The 24,175-nt window shown below is 46.3% G+C and overlaps 1 protein-coding gene across 2 annotated transcripts in view; it reads right to left on the minus strand.

Moving 5' to 3' along the window:
• Nucleotides 1-682: 682 nt before the first annotated feature.
• The window catches only part of NIBAN1 (niban apoptosis regulator 1), a 132,539-nt gene continuing 109,046 nt past the window's right edge, over nt 683-24,175 (minus strand). For both annotated transcript variants that reach the window (XM_045536401.1, XM_045536402.1), the window contains 8 exons: nt 21,949-22,053; nt 21,476-21,638; nt 17,051-17,238; nt 14,243-14,404; nt 12,628-12,738; nt 10,588-10,695; nt 6,814-6,925; nt 683-5,078 (listed from right to left, as the gene is read on the minus strand). In XM_045536401.1, the coding sequence (XP_045392357.1) occupies nt 3,994-5,078; nt 6,814-6,925; nt 10,588-10,695; nt 12,628-12,738; nt 14,243-14,404; nt 17,051-17,238; nt 21,476-21,638; nt 21,949-22,053 (2,034 nt within the window). In that variant the 3' untranslated portion in view covers nt 683-3,993. The remainder of the gene's footprint in view (nt 5,079-6,813; nt 6,926-10,587; nt 10,696-12,627; nt 12,739-14,242; nt 14,405-17,050; nt 17,239-21,475; nt 21,639-21,948; nt 22,054-24,175) is intronic.

The raw sequence follows: 24,175 nt of genomic DNA on the forward strand, positions 1-24,175 counted from the left end.
CAAGGAGAGAGAAAGTTGATGCCAGACTGAGTGTCCCCATCACTGCTGGACTTGATTTCCCCAACATTGCTTCCTCTCTTGCCTGAAGCTGCTGGTGTAGCTAGAGTTAAAACTGAGATTATAGACAAGGTTTGGGTTCTCCCTGGCCATGTTCACCCTGACAATTTGAGTTTGCTGATGTCGGGGACCATGTCTACTGTGTTCACTTCTGTCTCTCTACCACCCACTGGAGAGCCTGAATGTAATTGATACGCGGTCATTATTTTTTGGATGAATAAATTCATGGAGAAATCAGCAACTATGGATATGGTGAGTAAATACTGTTTTATTTATCATATGATTACAGAAAGAATGAATGTTTTGCTCAATGCTATCCACTGAAAATAAATGTAAGTTTGAATAGCAATTCAATTATGGCAAGAGTAATTGCCCAGTGCTGTATTAGGGATGTGATCCAATTCCTAGAGAAATAAGTATATGCGTGATCAAAGTGTAATTACACCTGACATTAAGTGGCTTCCCTGTAGATTCCTTCCTGACAACAAAAAAGTAAAAATTCCATACTAACAGCAGGAGTGACTCACCTTTTCATTTCTCAGGGCTGTTCCTCCCAGCTCAAGTATGACATTTGCTTAAAAGATGAAACCAGCCCTATTCCAAATAAATGACATCTGGACAGCTCTTCAAGGACAAATATTTTATTAGACTATAGGCACTTGACAAAGTAAATACGTGGTTACAAAGTGTCTTAAGTATTTACTTTATATAGTGACCAGAAAAATCAAGCCACAGTGTAGATTTCTTTTCTTGAAGTTGCAGACTGTAGAAGGCTGTGTGTTTATAGTAAAATAAGATGGCACATGTTGCCAACTTATGTTTAAGTCAGTGATGTCCTTCCTTCCCGTATTAACATTGCTATGTAGCACATATCACTTAGCACTTGTTAAAATGCATTAAAATCACTTTTGTCTGGGAGAATTGTGAAACCCTTTGAAATGACTAGCTCTGATATGAATGATTACAACACCAGACTTGAGAATCTTTATAATAAAATGCATAAGGTTGGAAAGCTTTTGGAAAAATTGGAATCTTATTTTTGTAGTCTCCAAAATCCATTTTTTTTTTTTGAAAAGAGAGTTTACACTACACAATGCAAGGCACTACTGTCTCTGTTCCAAGCTACAAAGGAAAAGTGAGCTCATTTTTTTTTTCAAGGAAAATATTCTTTCTTTGTGAAAGGTCAATAGTAACATAACTAGTTTAAAGTCATGAAGTTTTAGCCAAAAGCCATGTCTTAAGGTTTTATGCATTTCTAATGTCTTTGCCCATTGGAGAGATCCCCAGAGCAGCACACAAAGGTTTTCTGTACTGCTCATTTAGATCACAATAACCTTGCTCCAATCTGGAAATCACTGAAGCAGCACATACAAATCTGTACAAAAAGCAAGATAAACTCACTGTAATAGGAAGTCATTCCATTCCATATGTTAAAATGAATACAGAATATTTTCAATGCACTTTAGTTTCCTGTTCCATCTTCAAATGAAACAATCGTCTTGCTTATTCTAGAGACCTTGCCTTTTGTGAAATATGCCCAGAAAAATTCTTGGACCGTGTTCTTGAGTGTGTCCTGCCACTTAGTGCCCGGTCCTCGCTGGCCCGCAGGATGGATAAAGGAAGGGCACTGATGTTCATCCATCCAATGTAGCAAAATGCACTTTCTTTTAGGGTTGAAAAAAAATCTCTTGGCTTTCCAGGGGGTGCAAGAAGCCCTGAGGTGAGCAAAGGGAGGAAGCTGGGAAACTCCAGCGTGGGGTCAGCCTGTCCCGGAGAGAAGGGCAGTGTTTGTAGGGCCAGGCACTGCGCCTTTGGCTCCCTGCCTTGCTGGGCAGTGCAGCTGGCAGTCTGCTCCTTGGACTTTGGACTTAAGACTCAACAAGAGCAGAAAGTTCAATTAAAAACCGTCTGTCTCCCTGCCTGACAGCAAGCTCCAAGTCGGCCCAGCACAGCAGGGTACCAGGTGTGGAGTTCCCACGTTTCCTGAGCGGCTCCTGTGCTAGGCACCGGGGACATTAAAGTCACTTAAGGAGGTAGGAAGCCATTATTCAAAGCTGTGGGTTACTGGCAGGAAGCGCCTCTGATGACTAAACCCTAGTTTCTGTCCTTGAAGACAGGAGCTGCTGGGAGAGACAGGAAGTAAACATAATTTCAATGCACAGTGCTAAATGCCAGGATGTGAGTGAGGCCCTGGGTGAAGCAGGGACCAAGGGAGAAGTGGCCTCTACCTTCTTTACCGACAACGGGATCCCTCCTAGACATGAGGATATAAACAGCCCATGAAAAGATACAACAATTCAATATGTGAGCACATGAACACTGATTGTTATTCATTATTTATCATCTAGAAATCCAAGAAATTCTTCATGGAAGGGGTGGGGAGGACAATATTTTAATTCCTTGTTCAATGGTTGAACTGTGGGGCAAATTCTCTAAAGCACTGACATAAACTTACTTGATGGTGATGATAAAAACAGACTCTTAGGACAATATGTTGGGATGTGATATTAAAATCCGTGGAAAGAAACTTCAAGATGTAGTACCTGGGACTGAAACTTTTGGGAAATGATCTGGCATTTTTCTGAAGGATAATAAATAGAACAACTCTTTTTAATCTTCTGCAAGTAAGTCCATTTCATCTTTAACATTAATGGTTATAGGTCATGATCAATTTAGAAGATGTATTTGTGTCTATTTCCATTAGCATGTAAGTTCCAGGAGGAAAGAACAGAGTCTTTCTCGCCGTGGTACCCAGAGTATCCCTAGAGCTCGGTACGTAACAGGGACTCGATTAACTTGCTGAATGACCAAACAAATGATTTCTACTTTAGGTAACATTTTTGGAACTTGATGGTATATACCTTGGCTTTTGTCTTTATCTATTTATTCATTTTGTTCCTTTCTGGGAATGAATCAGGACTGTTTGAATGGAAAGAGAGAAAGCTGTCATTGTTGGAAACTTAGCATGTTTTCTCTTCTAGATCAAATTCCCTGGGGCCTTTTAATGCATACTAGAACAAGCACCTTATCTTTTTTTTATTATTATTACTAAGCCCAGTACAGTACGAGGTGTGCAGTAGCTGTTCAAACAACGTTTGTTTAATTGCTAGGCTTTAGGCTTGACAACTTAGTTAAGCCCTTCGCTTAACCGGCTAAGGCTAATCTGGAATGCTGTCAGGCTCCCACACACCAAGGAAATTTTCTTGCCTCATCTGAATTTTCTTAAAAGGTGATTAATTCTTAAGAATCAACAAGATTAATTAATGAGAAAGTGATAGCAGGATTAGTAACAAGCCAGCCAATCCCACAGCCCACACCTTCCTCCCTCCATTCCTGTTCAGCTTTTCTCTCCATCTGTGGGGCCCTGGGCTCTGTGTGGCTGCGCCCGGCAGGGGTGACTGCTCACGAACTAACTACTCGAACTACTGGAACTACTCGTTCTTGCAGCCTGACTGTGGACAAAGGCTGAGCCCTGAAGAGACGGTGAAGTTGGTATAGTAGATGGTGCAGCTAGAGTCGCAGTACACATTTGCATCCATACACTAAATTAAAAAGCCTTGAAGTGCGTAAGAATAGTGCACCACGGAAACGTGCAGAGCGTGTTGAAAACTGTGCTCTGACTGTCTTCTCCGTCTTCACTGCAGTACCACTGCCCCCCAGACACCCCGGCTCCCCCAACCCAAGCCCGCCACTGCCTTTGTCATTCCTGTTGAAACACTAGAGCAATAACGCAGGGGAGAACAGCTCAGTTCCACAAAGGTTTGCCTCGGTCCTCACGCCCTGGGTGCGTTTCCTCTGCTTTTAGTATTCAAATTAAGGAGATTATTAATAATTTTTGTTTGGTAACAACTCACATGCAACCCCTAAGTGTGCCCATAACTATAACCCTTTGATTGGCTTTGTCAAGGAAAGACTTTTGCCAAATCGTCCCTCTCACTATTCCGCGGGCTGCTCTGGGGAACTCTCCGGAGCACCTGCTGTCCCCCTCGTGTCATCATCTTCATGTGCAGCCGGGACATCGGTGTCGGGAGCGTCCTCCACCAGCCACTGGCACTCGTGAACACGGGCAGGCTTGATCCCCTCTGCACTCGGGGGGGTCGGGACCTGGCAAGCGCTGCTTTCCCCTCCCATCGATTCCTGCCCCTCAGTGGCCTGGCTGTCAGGGGGACAGACGGGGCCAGCCCCCAGCACGCACCCTTCCTGCAGCGCGGCCTCTCCCGCCACCGCACCCTCGGCCTCTCCGCCCTCCTGGGGGGCCAGCGCGGAAGCCCCCCCTGCGGGCCCCCCAGCCTCAGCCGGCTCCTCTGGGGGGCCTGGGCAGCCCGCACCCTCGGGGAGCCCCCCGCAGGCCGCCCCGCCACCGGCCTCGGCCTCCAGGGGAGGAGGTCGGGCCTCCGTCCCGCCGCCTTCACCCCCTTCGCGGTTGTCCGGAGCGGAGGCAGCCGCCTGGGGGGCCTCGGTGGAGATCTGGGTTTGCTCCTCTCCTTTCTCATTTTCCTGGGGAACGAGGGTCTCCCCACTCGCATCTTTCCCAGTCGCTAGAACAGATGCCACCGGGACTTCCACGGTCTCCGTCAACAGCTTCCTGAGCTCCTTCAAGGAGCCCGAGGCAGAGCCGGATTCTGGCTCCTCACGGGTGGGCTCTGCGTCCTCAGGGGCCCCTGCAGACCCCAGCTCCGAGCGGTGTGTGCCCAAGGGCCCTGCCGTGTCCTCGGCAGCCGCGGGAGTCACAACAGGGCCACCCAGTCCTGAGACAATCACCTGCCCGGCCCCACCTGGGGGAGGGCTTTCTCCTGTGGGGACCCCAGGCTGCTCCTCCTCCACCTCCTGGAAAACCTCACTACTCAGGGTCTCACCCCCCGGAGCTCCCGGCAGAAGGGCAGGGGCTCCCCTGGCAGGGCTGGCCTGGTTGGACCCTGCCGGGACCTTTAGATCCGTTAAGCTGGACACGCTTTCACTGGGCAAGGCCACGTTGTCTTCAAACAAGTTGTGTTTCTTCAGGACAGCAGCTTCCTTTATCACTGAAAGATAACAGAAAACAAAACGTGGCATTAACACCCTGCCCTGGCCAACCTGGATTTCCTGGTTTTATGGAAAAGCCACAAAGTCCCCCTCTCAGCCTCTCTGGCTAACCAAATTTCTCCGTTTCAAATACCACCCTCTTCCAGGTAGCCCTCCCTGAAGACCAAAAGGCTGTAAACTCTTTCCAAACTCTGCGCCTCTTGTAGTGTTCGTTCATTCACTTATTCAAACAGCAGATGTTTGCTGGGCATCTCACATGGGACAGGCACCGGGAACCCAGAGCTGAATAAAATACGGGCTTTGCTTTCGAAGCACTCATGGTCTACAATAGCATCATCTGTATCACCCAAGGAGCACCCGTCACATTTTATTAGCTGCTAATGTATGTGGCGCCAGTTTGTCCACCGGACCGAAACTCCTCTGGGGCAGGGGCAGACGTTCCACTTCTCTCTTTTCCCCACAGCACAGACCTGAACGTGTGATACGGACCCAGTAATGAGAGAGCCTTGTTGACCTGAAATGTCCCAAATGAAGATCTGGGAAAAGGTCTTGAGGGAAGCAAAAACAGTGACAACAGCAGCTGACATTTTTGACCAGAGGCTTCTGCTTATGACCGTGCAGGGGTCGTCGTGCCCAATAATGTCACATCCAAGGGGCGCCATTCATACCAAAGACCACACAGATTTGTGTTTTCAGCATAATTTTGCAGCAGCTAGCAGTCGAGTTTTCTTCTCTAAGGCAATCTGTATATTGTGACAATTTTCTGACACAGTAAAGTGCCTTGTGGGAAAGCAGTCTTCTTCTCCCACCCAAGTACTAAGCAGGCCTGACCCCGCTTAGCTTTTGAGATCAGACGAGATCGGGCAGGTTCAGGGTGGTATGGCCATAGATGTAGGAGTCTTTTTCTACACCCAAAGGTGCCCGTGGTGGGCTGGCAGTGGTCGGCTGAGCCCTGCCTTTATGCCCACACTCTGCTGACACCTTCACATTCCTTATCTCATTGGATCCCGGTGATGAGCTACAGTGACCTGGGGGCTTGTGCTCAGTTAGTTTTCTTTGCAGAGGGGTTTGTGTGATACTCAAGACCTTACAATGGAGACAGACACGTTTCAGGCCCACAGTGTGATGGTGGCCCTCTCCAGCACACTTTTGTAAAAGTTTTCCTAGCCACGCCCCAATCCCAGGCAAGGCCTGGTTCCAAAGGACATCGGACGCTCGAGTCCTAACAAGGCTTGCAGGGTACTGTGCCATCACCCTGTGCCCTTCTCTGTCTGGCTGGGTGAGGCGAGGAATGTGCTGAGAGCGCAGGGAGAAGCCTTGCTGCTGGAGTCACCTCCTCCCGGCTCTGTGCCTGAGAAGAGCCCTTTTTCTTTTGTCATGACGCACCCGAGGTTTAATCTCACTAAGCCTCAATATTCTCATCTCTAAAATGAAGCTTAAAATTCCCATCTCACAGAGCTCATATTTGCACCAAAAGAGAAAATAAATATCCAAAGGGCCAGCACAGTGTGTGCTGCATGGTGAACGCACAGACAGGGCGAGGGTCCTTCCTGCTTTTCGCCCCCCTCCTGGCTGTCTCCCCACCTCACCCCCCTCCTGGCTGTCTCCCCACCTGGCCGACATCCGTTTCCTCTGCCTCTTTCTTACCTTACTGGCCTTACTGAGTCCTATTTTGGGAGCGCCCACCGTCCCCCCTGCAGGGAGTTCCTTCCAGCGCCAGGTGACCTTTCTTACCTTTCAGGGTTTCATAAAGGAGGATCTGGTGTAAAATCTCCTCATACACATTTTCAACGTGGATCATGTTGGTATGATCGGCAAAGATGAACTGCTCGTATTTCTGAAGCTCCTGGAGAGTGAGAGAGAAGACAAAGAGGAAAAGGCTGAGATGCCTGTGCTTAGAGGAGATCTAGAAAGGGTGGCTCCCCCTCAGGATGCCCTCTTGGGGTGCGTGGGAGGAGGGCGAGGCTGGCCCAAAGGCAAAAGATGTTTAAATAACAACTTAATTCAGCAATAGTTTATTGGGTTCCCTTCCCTCTAATTCACTATGCTGTGACCTTGCCACTTCTATTAATGGTCCGCGATAGCAGGTGGCATGATCCTTTGGCAGTTCCCTTCCCTTTCCTCGTTCCGGGCACACATCTGATGCTGTTCATGGGGGAAGACAGCAGAGATTTTTGATCATCTCAAGTCCTCATCAGTGGATTTGAAGCCTCCTTTTTCCCCTCATTACCAAAGTGTTTCCTTCTTCCTTTTTTTGTTTTATACCAAAGGTACTTTACCAAGGTATCTTATCTAAAGTAAAATGCACAGATTTTAAAAGTACAGCTCAATTGTAAAATACCTAAATGTATCCAGGTACCCAAAACCCAGATCAAGACAGAGAACATTCCATCGCCCCCCCAAAGCTCCTCCGTTCCCCCTCCCAGGCTTCCCGAAGATATAAGCGCTGGTCTGATACCTATCATGACAGATTAGGTTTGCTTGTTCTTGAACTTTACATAAATGAAATCATATATTCTTTTGTGTTTGTATTTGAGATTCCTCCATGTTGCTGCATGTGTCAGGAGGTTGTTCCTTTGTATTGATAAATGGCATTCATTTTATGGATAAACTAAAATCGCTTATCCATATTCCTATTGATGAAAATGGAGATTTTTCCACTCGGTGACCTTTATGAGTATAACTGCAATGGACATTCTTCTACGTATTTTTTTGTGGATTTAAGGACCTATCTTGGGTATATATCTAAAAATGAGTTTGCTGGGTCATAGAGCAGATGTATGTTTATTAGAATGGGGCCCTTTTCAGGCTGGGAGACTCTCTAGTCAAGGACTCTTCAGGAACACTCTTCTCTTTCCCCCAACCGGCCCTGACACTCACAGATTCCCTCGAACACAGCCCAGGCAAGATGCAAAATCCCTTACCCTCTCCCTGCCTTCCAAGGGTTTCCAAATGGTTTGCTTATTATCATTGTGAGGACGGGGCAGGGATCAAAAGGTACCAAATCATATCCCAGTGATTACTTTAGCAATCCTTGTACCCGACGGTCCTGGGGGAGGGCTCCCCACTGGTGGCTCTCAGAGAATCAGGGACTTAGCAGTGGGACTTGATGCCCTTTGCCTGGAAGGACAGGATTTACCGCAGGTAACCGGAAGCCACCACATTCAGACACCTCTCCGTGCTAGGACTTGGGGTGCCGTGCCAGGACCAGATCACAGCAGGCGATAGTGGGGTCCCTTTATACCCACCCAAAAAGAAAGTCAAAGGATTGAAGAGACATGAGTTTCAATGACCCCTGGAGGGTCTATGGACAGGACTGACATACAGATGTGGAAAGAGCACTGCCCAGGAGACTGGACGCTCCCTGGCCTAGCCCCAGGCCCCTGGGTAAGCCACACAGCCACCCTGCCCCTCTGTCTCCTCCTCTGCGAAATGAAGGGCACATGCTCGTGGTCTTCCTCTCCTCATTCTCCTGTCATTCATCCCTCAGGACTGGAAGAAAGCATGACTCTGGGAAGTCCTCTCTGACCCCGTAAGCAGGGTTTGGCACTCTCCCTGGAACTCCTCCCCATGAGGCTCCTGCTGTGCTCCTTCCACGGCAGCCTGCTTGCCCGTCTCCTGCCTCTACCCTGTGAACTCTGGGACAGCAGGGACGTTGGCCTGGCGCAATGCCTGGATCATATTTGGTACATATTTAATATGTGTTTGCTGGGTAAAGAAACAGAAGACGTTTAACTTTTCCACCAGCTAAATAATTCTGTGGAAAGGAATAATTTCTAGGGACATTTATACTGCTGTGATGTGCCCAACTTCGCAAAACAGGTCTTCTCTATTGAATTGATTGAACTGGGCCATATAGTTAATTCCCTGGGCCAGCTAAACTGGCATTACTAAGGGTGAGTCTTGGGGAGTCAGCATTTTTTTAAAGCTCCCCAGACAATTCTAATAGATAGCTAGGGTTGAGTACCACAGATCTAGGAAGATGCAGCTTAAAGAACCAAGGGAAACACACCTTAGCAAAATAAAGGTTCCTTCTATGAAGGAGAGAATCCCCTAATTTAGCTATTCTGCAAGTCCAGATTTTTAAAAAGGTCTTGACACTGATAAAATGTCCTTCATTACTAGAAACTCTGGTCACAGGCTCCTTTGAACCCAGTCTCTCTTGATTAAAAAACGACATGAGCCTCTCACAGATAGGCTATAACTCACTCTGCTGATGCTTGGAAAGAGGGGGGCCGAGGAGAAGGAGAACCCTCTGTACCCTTCTCCTCATCTGGGAGGAGATGGTTCCAAGCCTCCCAAACTGCCTTTGGGAGTGAAAAAGAAAAAATCCTAGGTAGAACATCTGTGTGCAGATACGTGTCAAGGTGGACCCGTCCCCATTCGAGCTGCTGAACTGTTCCTCTACGTAAAGCCAACAGATGGTCAGATAGACAGATTCCTTACTCCCCTGGCTTACTCAAATCCTTTTCTATTAAAGAAATATGCCCCCAGAAATAAATGCCAAATACTGGATATGCTGATGAGTGTCTGAAGAAAAACAGCATTTACAGACTATAAAAGTGACCAAAGACAAGTCTGCAGTAAAATAACTCATGCAAAGGATTTTAATGTTCCAGGGCTTAGAGATGCTCCAAGCTGCCAAAAGCCCTTTATAAATTCTAAAAACCTCTTTATCATTTGTTCCAAGAGGGAGCAGGCCTTGCAAATGTCCAGGCTCATAGATCATTTTTGAAATGGAGAAGTAGTAGTAATAATAATAATGATGATAGTAGTAGCAGGAGTTGATGCCGTTTACTGAGCGTCCACCGTGTTATAGGCGAGTGTGAACTGGATTCCGACTCTGGTGGTTACCAGCTCTGTGACCTTGGGTCAGTTACTTAACATCCTCATAGGGTTGTTTGCAGACTCTGCTGGCCCATCACACTGCTCTACAGACTGAGGCTCACCTTCATAATCACGGCCATCACTGGATGCCTGATGTTTATAGAAGCTTTAAATGGTTTCATTGATTTCATTAAACAAACATCACTGGGTTTAACAGAACAAATATCCTTCTGTAATCATCTTACAATCTTTTCAGGATGTAACGGTCAAATTTCAGAAGACATGTTGCAGCTATGAGTCATACTATTACATAATGAGGAACACCCAATATCCTTACGTGTTCTATGTCAGCCCTTAGCTTGGCTCAAATTCAGATCGTTACCCTTTGAGATTTTGTCTAATCCAGGGGTCGGCAAATCCAGTTAGCTTTTTGGTTTTGTAAATTTAATCTGTTTATATAGTATCGGTAGCTGTTTTTGCTCTACAACAGCAGAGATGAATAGTTGCAACAGAAATAGTACGGCCCATGCAGGTTAAAATATTTTACTATCTGACCATTCACAAAAACAGTTTGCCAACCACCCCCTCAGCCAGTCTGCTTGCATGTGCACCATCACAAAAGAACTGTGACCTTCAGAGGCAAAAAGAGCAGGCACTCCTTGGAGCAACCCATCCCCTTACTGGTTTGCATGTGGACGCCAGAGCCTTCTGCACGGTGGGAAGAGTGATTTGAACCAGAGCCTCCTGAAATATCTTCTTCCGGATGGTGCTGCTGTCATAATCATATTGCTGTCAATACAGAAACATATGTTAAACAGCAACATTACAATCTGTTGACTTTCACTTAAACAAATACTCAGCCACCCGCCTCATCTTTCTTCCTTCTCCTAATTTCTGCAAACATTTGCATTACCAAGGTCTCAGAGATCTTTCTATGTAATTCCCTCACACTCCAGGCATGGGTGTGACTGATAACGACCGCTCTCATCCTCTCCCCTTACAGATATGGAAACTGAGGCAAGATAGAAACAGAGTAGTGACTTCTTCTGTATTACAAAGAAGTTGGGGCTAGACCTGGGGGGTGAGTTTGTACTTCGTCACCCCTGTCCCAGGTGGGTCCATAGGAGCCAGGATCGTCTGTTACTCTACATCCTGAAAGCTGGGTGGGTGGGTTGTAATGATTTCCACAAGGGAAGAGAGGCCTGGCTCATAGCTCCATTAACACTGTGACACGTTAACCAAAGAAGTTCAGTATCTAGAACGAGGCAGATGATGATTCTCTCTGCTCTGCATTGAACATCCAACCTTGGAGACCAGGGTTTAATTTTAGATGTCACCTCAAGGCAATTACAGACAAACTGGAGTGTAGTCACAGGCAGGTGAGCAGGATGGTCAGGCCAAATGAAGAATGGTTAAAGAGATGAAGGCATTTATACGGGAGGTAATAACTTGGAGTAAAATTATAACTCTATTCAAACAACCAAATGCTGCCACGTGGAAGGAAGTTATGAACAAAGAGGGTAGAACTGGAATTACCAGTGGTGAGAACTTTGGTCTAACATAAGCAAACGTGTTCTTGCAGTCAAAAGTGTCCCGAGATGAAATGGGCTGTCCTGGGAGGAAGACAGCTTCCTGACGCTGGAGGTGTCCAGGCGCTAGTGGGACCGCCCCTGGGGGGCACATTCTTAACACTGGATGTGAAGTTGAACTAGAGGCATGCTAAGTCCCGTTCGAACCTGAGGTCCTAATATTTGAACACCTTTCTACTTGCTGCTTTCTTCCTTCTCCTTCTGTCTGCTGAAGCACTTAACACTCATACTACCTTTTCTTTCAATTCAATTGCAACTTCATTATTATTTGTGTGAGCATGATCGATATTGCTTTTAATCTCAACAGTTTGGTTGCTAGAATTTCCTACCACGTCCAAAATTCAGGAACCACCCCTAGGCTCTGTGGGACTTTGACCTTCTGTTCCAAAGCACTGTTTAGGGGAAGTAGGAGGTAGTAATACATTAGTAGACTAGGTGTAAGGAGAGTTTAGCTTTAAGCTCGCCGTTCACTAGCCTGCTTAGCTTAAGTAAGTCACATTCACTTTTACAGAGTCAGTTTCTTCATCTGTACAATGGGGACATATTCTAATTATCTCATAAGTTCTTGTGAGAATCAAATGAAACAAAGTAGGTTAAAAAAGCTTTAAAATATACCACATATATGCGAGCTCCTATTATTAAAACCATTTAGGTATATGCTTATGCAGAAATACATTTAAAACAATCTCATACAGCAGTTATCTTTTCCTTGGAATATTCCCTTTGCCATGAGGTTTTGATTTTTCTTAAAAACATTGGGCAATTTAATGGATTTTACTATCCTGTAAACTCTTTGAAGAAAGAGGTTATGCCTGGACTATTTTTATATCCCACGCAATACCCACAATGCTTATAGTAGACAGCTAATAAATGTCAAGTTCAGAGTAAGCTGGGACGCATCCCTTCTAGCTGTGGGTAATGATGCCGATGACCCTAAGTAGCCACTAGATGGCAGAACAGGCATGAAAGTCATGTTTGAGGAACTTGCTGCCGATTAGAGACAGTCCCCGGTACTTTGGAGGAGAGGAGGAAAGATGAGAATGAAGGAGAGAACATGGTATTTTCCTCTTAACAAAAGAAACAGGGGTCACATTCTTGTTTTATGCTTCCCGCAAACAGAGACCAGTTTTACCTTTAAGACTCGGAGCTTCACCTTCTCAATGGCAGCTGCGGTTTTGGAAGCCTCTCCTTGGAGATGCAGGGACAGCAACTGCTCAAAAGTGAACACTGCGTTCTCCATCAGCTAGAAGCCAAAAGCAGCACAGAAACAGAGCACAGTCAGAGGCTGGGACCGCTGTCCTCAGGTATGTCTAACTTGGCCTGGAGGGCAGGGTGGGGATGAGCCATCTGAGAAGAGTCCCCTCGGGTGCTCCTCAGGGGTGACCCAGGGCAATGTCGTCCCACTACCTGAATTGTGAAAAAACATCTACTGACCACAGTGGGGTCAGTCAGAGGTTGGGAAACACACACGTATGTATATACGTATGCATGCATACATGTGTCTTTTTCCCATCCCTGAACTGGAAAACCCAAGATCGTGGGACTGAGAATTCCATCATCTCCTGTGGTCATTTTTCTTCCTGCGTTCCTTAATAGCCACCAAGAAATGCTATCTTGTTAATGGATTAAGGAGCTGAGGTGGGAGCATTCTCCCCTCGTAGGTAGACGTGAGCCACCCTGCAGCACCCCTCCTGCCGCATCTCTTCCTGCCTCCGCAAGCCTGGGAAGGGAGGCAGGGTGAGGGCTTGGTGGGGACAGTGGCTGACACAGTTGTGGGTCAGAAAACGGAAGTGGTTCTGACATCTTATTCTCTGCACTTTCGCCTGTATCCGCTTCACCAGGGTCCAGCATTACCAAAGGGACTTCTGTTCAACTGTTGCCCAATTTTGCTCCTTGTTCCTCTTTAATCCTTCGCAGCTCAAGGGTTAGATAAAATGTATCGCTTAAACCGGCCCATAACTTCTAAGGAAAAAAAATGCTCCTTTCTTCTCCAAGCCTGTGATCCTAAAGTACCCAATACATACGCTTATCACAGCACTTCAACCCTGCAGTGAATTTATCTAAGAATGCGTCTCACTCAAGCTCCCTGAAATGGGACCCGGCACAGCGTGAAATGGAATTACGTCCTTATAGTGTCAATGATTACACTCTTTCTTCGTTTGGGAAACTCTACGTACAATATGGAAGGAGTCTGCTATCCATTCCTGTTCCTGGGGAAATGGTTCTTTGTGGAGGAAAAAAAGAGAAAACTACCAAGTAGACTCAAGAAATTCAAATATGAAGCTGTGATTGATTGATTGGCTTACTCTTAATTATGTTGGGGAATTAATTTAAGCCAGTGGTTCTCAATCCTGGCTGAAAATTGGAAGCAGTAGGGATGGGGGGGGGAGTTCTTTTAAAAGTACCGAAATATATATACTATGTATAATCAGACTCACTGGGCGGGGGGCCTAGACATCAGCATTTCTTAAAAGCTCCCCAGATGATTCTCATGAGTAGCCAAGGTTACTGATTTCACAAACCAACCAATTCTCAATTAATGCTACTTTATTTCCCTGTGATGGTCATCAACATGGGAGGAAGATGAAGCCAGCTGAGAGACAGAATATGTCCTCTCTCGACATGATGGCTAAAGAAATGTGACTTATTTCCCTGAGCTGCACTAGCACTCCAATCTCGTCTGCCTGCACTTATTCCTCCGCTCTCGCTCCACCCTCATCCACCAAGGATGCCCCCGCCGCTCCCACCTCCTGCATGTGGTTCTGCGTCCTCTGCACCACCAGGTCAACGTGGGGGAATCGGAAGCGGCTCTTGAGATCCTGCAGGCGCTCTTGAAGCAGGTCGACTTTAACGTAACAAGGTTCCATCTTCACAGAATCCAGTGGAAGATTCATAAGCCGGTCTAGATTCTGCATTTGAGTGAAGGGAAAAATGAAACAGCTCCAGACTCAGGAGTGATATTTCATACATATTGCACGCATTCTAAACAATGCAATGTACATCAGTAAAGTGAATCACTGCTTGGATCATTACATATGTGACATCTTCAATTGTCTTATTTGCCTCCCGGTGGGTCCCTGGGGCAGCTCTATTGCTAGGACGAAGACCAGCAAAAGAACCAACTGGATGATGAGCAGACCCAGGGGTGCACTCAGTGCAGCTCCAGCTCTGGGTGGATGCTAAGCTTCCACTTCCAGACGCAAGAACCAGGCAGGCAGGCTCTTGGCACATGGTTGCTGCCGGGCCCACAAGCCTCCGAAGCCTTCTTTAATGATTGACATCCCTCTCTGGAACCCCCAGGGAAGTGGGGGTGTTCCCTGGACTCTAGGAGGGAAGCCAAAGTTTCTCACAATTCTGAGAGGCTCTGCCAAAGCCCACCGGGATTTCCTCTGGTGTGGGTTGCTCCATGGTGCTGGTGGATGGCAGTAGGATAGGAAGAGGCCTGACCTGGGAGGGATATCCAGTTTTAAAAACTGGGGTCCCTCCTACTCTGGTTTGCACAAGTGACAACTTAATCTATGAGGCCATGGAGCTTCCCTGGTCAGACGACATCTGCTCAAGCCCTCACGTGTTGTCAACATACTCTTACACTACGAATGTTGTTGCAACAGAATGCCTTCTATGTTCCAAGCTGCTTTTAAAATAATTTTGTAAAGTGAATACTGGAGGTTTAAAGTGAACAGGAGAATGGGTGGTGAGGAAGAAGACAGAAAGAAAGGTGCTGAAAAGGGAGGCTCTAGGGAGAAAGGTGGTGTAAGAAAGGGTGAGTAGGAATAATACAGGATGCCCTGTCTGACTTTTAGCTCGCAGAAAAGAGATAAATCTAGATTTCTCTAAATAGGAATTTTAAAATTCATGTTTTAAAACAGGACCCATTCTCATTGTGCTTTAAAGGGAAAATGTCACTCCCTTTAAGAAGTGAGTTATGGAGAGGTTCACTAAAGTAGAATTTGTGATCAAAAGCACACTGCCAAACTTGCCCCTCCTCACACAATATGCAGTGTGTCTATTTTTAAAAAAAAAAATTTAATTTAAGCAGACAAGAGAGGAAAAATGGGTTGCCACTTTGCTCCTATCAGGTTGGCAAAAGTTTAAACAAGTGATGACACTGATGGCTGATGGGACTACGGAGGAGAAAGTCCCTGTAGGACACAAATAGTAGAAATGTAAAATTTAAATCTTTCTTTGAAATGCAATGGAATCATTTGTTAACGTAAAATTTAAATCTTTCTTTGAAATGCAATGGAATCATTTGTTAACATAATATGCCTTCCAACCTAGCAATCTTGTCCTCGGAATGTATCCCCTAGAAATAAAAGCATCAGAGTATAAGAATATATATACACAAGGTTATTTATTGCAGCTTTATTTGTGGTGCCAGCAATATCGGGGATGACTGAATAAATCGTGGTGGAGCCATATATGAAATATTATGCAGCCATTACAAAGACTGATTTAGAGCTGGAACAGTTGCCTTGGAAACAGTTTCATGAGGTATTTTTAAATGAGAAAACTGATAAGCAGAGCAGAGCATAAAATATAATCCTATTTTTCTTAAACCAAACAATCTAAAAAAATAGCCAGTAAGTGTGTGTGTTTTATATGCTATATAAGCACGGGGAAAGGTATGGAATGGTGTATGCTAAGTTGTTAACACTGATTACTTGAGGGGAGGTGGGTGGCTTCAGGGAAGGAGGGCGAGTAAAGGCAAGTTAAGAAAAAACAGGCTGCAATGAGAAACCTCAAAGCTGTTATGAAATAGTCCTGTTTATGTGCAATTTCATATGTGTATAAATACATAAAGAAATAAGAAAGGAGAAGAAGCAGAGGTATGTGGTTTTCTCTATCCACTTGTAGGGATGTTCATCATATGTCAAGTGTAAAACCAAGCTGCCTTGTTATGTCTTTGTCAGTGATTCTCAAACTTTATGGTGCACCAAATCCTCTGGAGGTTTTGTTAAAACAGACTTCTGGGCCCCAACCCCCCGAGTTTCTGATTCGGCAGATCTGTGGTGGGGCCTGAGAATTTGCATTTTTAATACCCGGGTGGTGATGATGTTGCTGGTCCAGGGACCTCACTTCGAGACACATCGGTCTATGTCATAACTCTATATTTTTGAAAACAGACAAACTAAACAAAGTTCTCTAAATGAGGATATATGCTTATATATTTCATGAGGAAAGAAAAAGTATAGGAAAATACATACCAAGCCATTTATATTAGCTAATTCATGGGGTTAGGATTGGAGGTGGCCTAGGAGTTGGGGGTGGGCTAGGATTAGTGGGTACCACTGGTGGTGATTAATTTTGCCTTCATATATATATATTTGAGTATATTGTTTCACTTGTACAAACATATTATTATTTTTGTAATTTGAAAACCATCAATAAAGAAAATCAGGTGGATGGATGGACAAATGGATGGGTAAAAGTGGGGCAGCTGGACGGATGGAAGAAAGGCTGGATGAATGGAGGGAAGGGAGGGAGGAAGGGAAAAAGGGCAGATGAAGCCCCACGGAAAAAGCAGCCCAGGCCCTCCCGGCTGTGTGTCCTACCTCCTTTAGCTGGACGCTGTCGTTGGTGGTCTGGAAGCTCTGGCTGAGCTCATCCACTTCTTTTTCAAAGAGTGCGCGTACTTCCCTGAATCCGGAGCTCACTGGGCCCATGAGCTCCTCCAGGATGGACGCCAGAAACGGCTGCACATTCTCCACACAGCTCTTCTCTGCTGGCTGGGCCACCATCGCTGAGGTAGGAAATAGCCAAACAACTGGGACTTAGGACAAAATTGGATTCAGAAGCTCTGGAGTCAGGCCAGGACTGGATGGTGCCCCATGGAGCCATTTCACAGCCAAGGCGAGCTTAAACGGGCAAGACAGACTAGCACAGTGAGCCCTGTGCCCGCGTTCACCAGAAAGGAAAACCACGGGACGCTCTGAGAATTGAAGCAAACAGAATCTCCCCTCTGCCCGAGCTCTCCTTTGCCCTGGGATCAAATGCATGTTCTGCCGGGTCCCTCTGGACATGCGATGCCTGACACAAAGAAGAAAAGGCTGGTGACCCACCCATCTGCTGTCAATCACCATCATTAAATATGTGCAGTTTGTCTTCTAAAAACATAGCTTCTTAAGTTTTAATTTCTTTCTCTAAGAGTCTATCAGTCAATATAATTCCATCTCCCTCTCCCCACCAAGAGCCTTTTTACAAACTCAAGTACATTCTTTTCTTGGGCAAATGGAACCAAATTCCACTCTGTTTGCCAACCAGCTCCCATCCCTATTCCCAATTAAAACAAAACAAAACAAAAACAATATTTTTTTTCTGGTAAGGATGACATGCTTAGTGACAAAAATGTAGAGAGTACAGAAAATCATAAAAAGGGGTGAAAAACTGTCACCATAATTCCACGCCCCAGAGGCAAATACTGCCCTTTGATATAGGACAGGAAGAGCACAGTAAAGATGCTGACCCCGTAAGTCTGGGTGGGACACGAGAATCTGCATTGTTTTCGGTGCAGAGGTCATTGTCATCGTCAGCCCGGTTTGGCAGCAGTGCTGTGCTGGGGGAAGCCCGGGCTGGGAGAGGCCTGAGCTCGCTCCGGGGCCTGGAAGGCTTGTGGATCTAGCAGGTCACACAGCCTTGTCAGTGTCACAGAACTGGAAAGGGAAGTACGACCTTGAGCTGGCAGCCAAGCCCTTCATTTTACAAGTGGGAAAAAAAAGGAGCCTTGAGATGTTAGATGACTTGACCAAGGCCACATCCTAATTTGCAAAAGTAGGACTACAAGTGTGTTTCTTAAGTTCTTATCGGCAAATGACATGCTTGCAGTGCAATGAACGGCCACAGTCTTATTTCAATTGGCAGAAATATTTTACGAAGTTATAAAGGATCAGATTGTGGCCTCTTAGTCTGAGACTCTGAAATGACTAATACTATTAACATTACAAATAAGTCATAAATAATTTGGGTTGTAAAACATTATAACAGGTCATAGAATTAGTAGGAGAAAAACTTTTTCCATTGTATGATTCAAATGTGAAACAATCTATGACTCTTCTACAAACGGCTTGCTTAATACCAAAATGCAAAATTGTTTGCCGGGAGGATAAATTAATGACTGGTTCATTGACTCTGAGAGAGGAATTATTCGAGAAGCATCTAACTGAAATTTCAGAACAATGCTGAACATGGGTGATACAAAGACTGGGCAGCAGTGGGCAATTGCACCTGCTGGGTGGGGCCGCGGTAGGCAGCGGAGGGCTGTGGGCGGGAACGTTCCTCTGTCTGCCCTCCCTCCCAGCCTGTTTACCACTACACGCTCCAGCGCCTTTATTCTGTGTTTCTTTTACCTGTGTCTTCCTTCCTCCACCTCTGCTCGTAAACATCCTTCTCCTCTCGTCAAGCCCTGGCGCAAATTTCACCCACTCAGGACAGCCTAATGCCCCGGAACCACCCCGCAGCTTCCTGAGCTGTGGTCTGCAGGTGTTTCCTTACGGGCTGAATAAATTTCACATCCCATTCTTAGATGCTCTGCTATTTTTCAAGCGTGCAGAGATGCTATTGTGATGAATATGGTGTTGCGAGCCCTGGGTTCATGAACCTCACTGACGGGAAGGCAGCTGTTGGAAGCACTTGCACAGAGCGAGGACGCCTGAAAGGCTGGGGCCAGAGGGGCTGGGTCGGGAGCCCGACTCTGCCACACACGGGCTTTGGCATCTTGGGGAAGTCACTGAATCTCTGCCTCCGGTCCCTTATCTGTAAAATGGACATTGTAACAGCAATCACTTCTTGGGCTTACGGTGAGGAATAAATGAGTTTACCATATTCAAAGCGCTTAGAACTCTGGAAGTGGCACTGCAGAAGGACTCTGTTAGCTCTCACTGTACCTGCTGGCATTGCCACTGTTTCCAATTCCCAACACTAAAGCAGCACTTTCATTATGAGGACCCCATGCAGTTTTTTGAGGTCAAAGTGGGGTCCGTGTCCAGACTGGGAACCACTGTGCTCTTTGCTCCTGCCTCTCTTAGGGCGTTTGTCATGCTTTTCCTTCTGTCTCAGCATCTGTGACATGCTCCAGATCCTCTTCTAGTCGTAAAATCATGTTGTCTTCTTCGAATCCTCCCAGCCCTTGTACTCAGCAAAAGCAGAATAAATGCTCATTGAATGAATAAATAACTGTAGAGCAGAACTAGAGCTCAGGCACTTTACTTCAAAGAGTCATACGGGAGGAAATGTAGAGATGACCATTTAATACTCCCCAAGTATTTTTGAAATCCAGAGCCCTTTATCAACACAGCTTGGAGTACACTTTTTTGTTTTAAAGGTGGAGAACCAGAGCCTGGGTAAAATGTGCTCCTGATATTTCATTTTCAAACGATCTGATCATTACTTCCTTTCAAAGCTTCTTTTGGAAAATAAATAATAATCGTCCAGGGTGCAATCTTTTCCCCCCATATATGGATATACCGGAGCCACAGAGATTTAGAGAAGGGAGAACAGTTTCATTCAGGCCATGAGAATGGTCGGGGTTAGGCCTGGATTAGCCCCAGATAACAGAAATTTTGGCACAGGAGGTGGGTATTGGCAGTTTTAAGTTGTACAGAGTGTTTCTATAGTCAACTCCAGATCAGCTGTGCTAATGGAGGAATGAGAAAGGATTGTAGCAAACAAAACACTCTGAAGTTAGTTTGATCTGGCTTTGGAAAGCATCATGTGCACAGACATACCACCCTTGCTGTAGCTGTGCCTCACCTCCCCTCCCCTCCCCTCCCCTCTCCTCTTAGCAGGACCTGTTCTAGGAGCCCCGAAGCAAGCTGGGCTGTAGTACGAATTATCTGAATTGCAGAGGATAATGCACCAAGCAGACAATCCCCTCTGAGATGCTACGCCTCATGAGTACAGGAACTCCTTGATCCCTCCAAAAGCTCCACTGCCTTGCTTGGGAAGGAAGCACTTGGTAAATACTTTTTAATGATCAAATGAGTGAGTGTGTAAGCAAGTGAGTGAATAATCTGACCATCTAAGAAGACTGTTGATAAACAACCACAGATGAGCCTGCATGTTCTTCCTCTGAGTGACATTAGGTGTGGTGTGTTTGGTGAGTTGTGGGGGCCCCAGACAGAATTGAGAACCATAGAATATTATCCTATAGGATTCCTGAGAGCCATCTAAGGCCTGTTGTCCGGGAACAGACAAACTGCTTTTTCTGTCCAGGGTCAGATGGTATATATTTGCGACTTTGCAATCTATAAGGTCTCGGTTCCAACTACTCAATTCTGCTGCCGTAGCACAAAAGCAGCCACAGGCGATACATAAATGAATGAGCAAGCCTGAGTTGCAATAAAACACCATATACAAAAACAGGTGGCGGGCCAGGTTTGGCCCAGGGGCTGCAGTTTGCCAGTCCCACTCTTGTGGGCCCCCTGATTGCAGAGAAAACTGAGGCAAATGGAAGTCGAGTGACCTCCCCAAGTACACATAACTGGCTAATGTTGGAGTTGGGTCCAGAAATCCAGATTTAGTGACTCTAAGCCAAAATGTTAGGCTTTCCTATCAAAGGAAAATCCATTTATCCATTGATTCAAGCATTCACTGACAGTGTGTATGTGCCAGGCACGGTACTAGGCTCAGGGTATACGAGAGTAAACCAGAGCAACACACGGCAGAGAGGAGAGGTTACGGCAGAGAGGAGGTGAGGCAGAAGCCATTCGAGTTCAGCGTGAGGAGTGCGACAAGGCACGAGGGGGATGCGGGCAGTGTCAGAATCCACAGGCAAAGTTTCCTCTGCCTTGTGTGTCCACGAAGCTTCCACGACAAGGTCCAGGCCCCTGACATACTCCTGGCTGCTCCCATCACAGCCGTGGTCACCGCCTCTCAATTTCCTCAGCTTAATTCTCCCCCGAAACCATGTGTTCCCGCCATGTGGCGGATCCCTAAATGCACAGCTGATTCGATTAGCAGGAGCACGGATTATCTCTACTGACCTTTGATCTTTCCAATTAAGAAGTTCTTTGAGTTCACAATCTGATCCATGTCTGAGCGGATGGTCCCCTCCAGGCCCTTTGTCAGAGCCCGGCATTCCTCCTTCAGGGCACTTAATCCTTCCGAAACTTGCTGCTGGACCAGGTTGTAGGCCTCCTCCAGGAGCTGCGGCAGGAACGACAGCACATAAATCGGGGCTCTGTCAAACACAAGCACTGATGGGGTCAAGCAGAGGGAGGGGCCCTCGTCACAGACTGTCATGACATAAACAAAACGGCACACACGTCCTAATTTTTCTTTCAAAGTTTGAGTCTGTTTGCATTAGTCATCAGGGAAGTGAGACCAAGCCGGCCCGAGGTAGGTATTCCTCCCCCCAGGGAAGGAATCATTCAAAACAACAACGAAGGCCCTAAAAGAAAAGGGAAGGGGACGTTCATTTTGAGTGGCCCGGTTGTAGGGCACAGTCGTCGCTTACACAGAGCCAGGTCCTCTTTCTGTCGTTCTTCCTCCCCTTCATTTTCGGCAGCAGGTCTGTCTGCAGGGTTGGCAGGAGCTCCTCCATCACCAGGTTGCTCAGCACCTGCAGCGTGGAAGACAGCCCCAGAGTCGGTGGGTCAGTGACAGACAGACCCGAATGTCAGGCCACTCAAGACGTCCCCGTCCTGGGCTGCATGAACTCTGCAGGTTAATCCTTTAACCCAGTTCTGAGGCCAAAGAAATCTCAACTGAGACAAATGTTAGAGGGCAGACATTCTTAAACACCCACGAGGAGCAGTAATGTCTGCTGACATTCTCCCCTTGCTGTTTGCCCAATGTAAAGACCAAATCCCTCAAATTTAACCTCCTCCTATTCCAACTAGAAGAATCTAGTGCATTTAGGATAATGGGAATTTTCAGTAGCAAACTGTGAATGGAGTGTCAGGCTTGGTTCTGGGGGCTCGAGTCCTAGTCTGTATCCTCTGGGACTGTCATCCTCCTCAAGTCCCCTCATGATCTAAGAGTCTTCGTGCTCTTTGTCCCTACTGTCCCCTGAACCCCCTTCCATCCTTTTTAATGTTTGGAGAAAGAAGGGAGGAGCAGTGTGGAGGAGGGGTGAGAACAACCCCACACTGCCCGGCACAGAAAGCTGAAGGTGCTGCAGACGCCAAGTGAAGTGGGTGCATTTTTGCTAACTCTGTGCTTCTGGTGACCGTACAGTGTGAAATACTATTTTTAATTGAGTTTTATAAAAATGCAGAATTTTGTTCTACAATTTTTTAAAGCTATGTTGTTAGCACACAGAACATTTCATTGCTGTTTTTTGAGGAAGGGGCATATGTCACTGCCAGAATGTGCCTGAAGCTGGACTGATGTGGGGGAAACACCTTTCCCTTCTAGTTTTGAGAAACTTCCTCTTGGTTCCAAGGATTCCCTGACGTTGACGTGCACAGCCACCTGGGCACAAACGCCTCGCGGTGTGGAAAACCTGAGATTTGTTTTTATGCCCTCATCTCCTTCTCCTCCTGCAGCATAAACTTAATTCCTTTAAACCAGGACACCTGTTAGGACCTGACCCTCCAAAACTGGTTAGCAGTGTGGCAGGCAACCTGGACCTTCCAGTCACGCCGTAAAGATGGCAGCCCTCAGAAGAGCAGCAGCCCTGGTTTTAGGTTGTGGGTCTTCAGATTGATAATTCTGCCATTTTCATTTCACTTCGTGAAAGTCAGGGTCAGCTCACGAAAAGCTGTCCAACAACAGGCTACATGCGAAATGTCAGCCCTCACCGTAATTAAGGGGGGATCAAATGAAGACTTCATTGGGTTTTCTGTGGCTTTCCGACCCGGGAAGTCCATTGAAGAAGGGAGTTGGAAAGTTTGTTTCATACTGTTGACAACTGTCCATGTCCTGCCTAAAATACCATGACTGTTTATAAAAAGCATCTTTAATAAAGCTAAATACAGTTTTTTTTTTTGAGACACAGTCTCACTCTGTTGCCTGGATTAGAGTGCCGTGGCATCAGCCTAGCTCACAGCAACCTCAAACTCTTGGGCTCGTACAATCCTCTTGCCTCAGCCTCCCGAGTAGCTGGGACTATAGGCATGCGCCACATGCCCGGCTAATTTTTTCTATATATTTTTAGATGTCCAGATAATTTCTTTCTATTTTTTTAGTAGAGACAGGGTCTCACTCTTGCTCAGGCTGGTCTTGAACTCCTGAGCTCAAATGATCCCCCCGCCTCGGCCTCCCAGAGTGCTAGGATTACAGGCATGAGCCACCGTGCCTGGCCCTAAATACAGTTTGAAAGAAGAAAAATAAAAAGAAGGGAGTAACAAATACTTCGGAACAACTGGACATGTGTGGGCTGAGCAGAATATGAGGGGTGTCTGAAATTTTCAGGTGCTTTTTAAAAATTTGTTCCCAAATCTCTCCCCAGATTTTGCTTGGATCAATTAAAATGTTTCCCATGAATCTTAGCAGCATTCTGTACATCCACTTGTTCCAATGCTCGTGTGGCACTGGCCCTTCCATCTGTACCCTTGGCCCTGAGCTGCAAAAGCTTTGCTGTTCACGTTCATTTAAAAAGAACATGAGTCTTTTGGGTCCCACAGCTCAGCCTTCGATAGTAGGTTCAGGCTAGGATTTACAAAAGGGCAAGCGTAATTTTAGGAATGGAAGCAGGCAGAAAAGTCGAGCATCGCTCAAGACATCTGTTCAATGAGTTT

The sequence above is a fragment of the Lemur catta genome, chromosome 23 (assembly GCF_020740605.2).
Source record: "Lemur catta isolate mLemCat1 chromosome 23, mLemCat1.pri, whole genome shotgun sequence".
Classification (NCBI taxonomy): Eukaryota; Metazoa; Chordata; class Mammalia; order Primates; family Lemuridae; genus Lemur; species Lemur catta.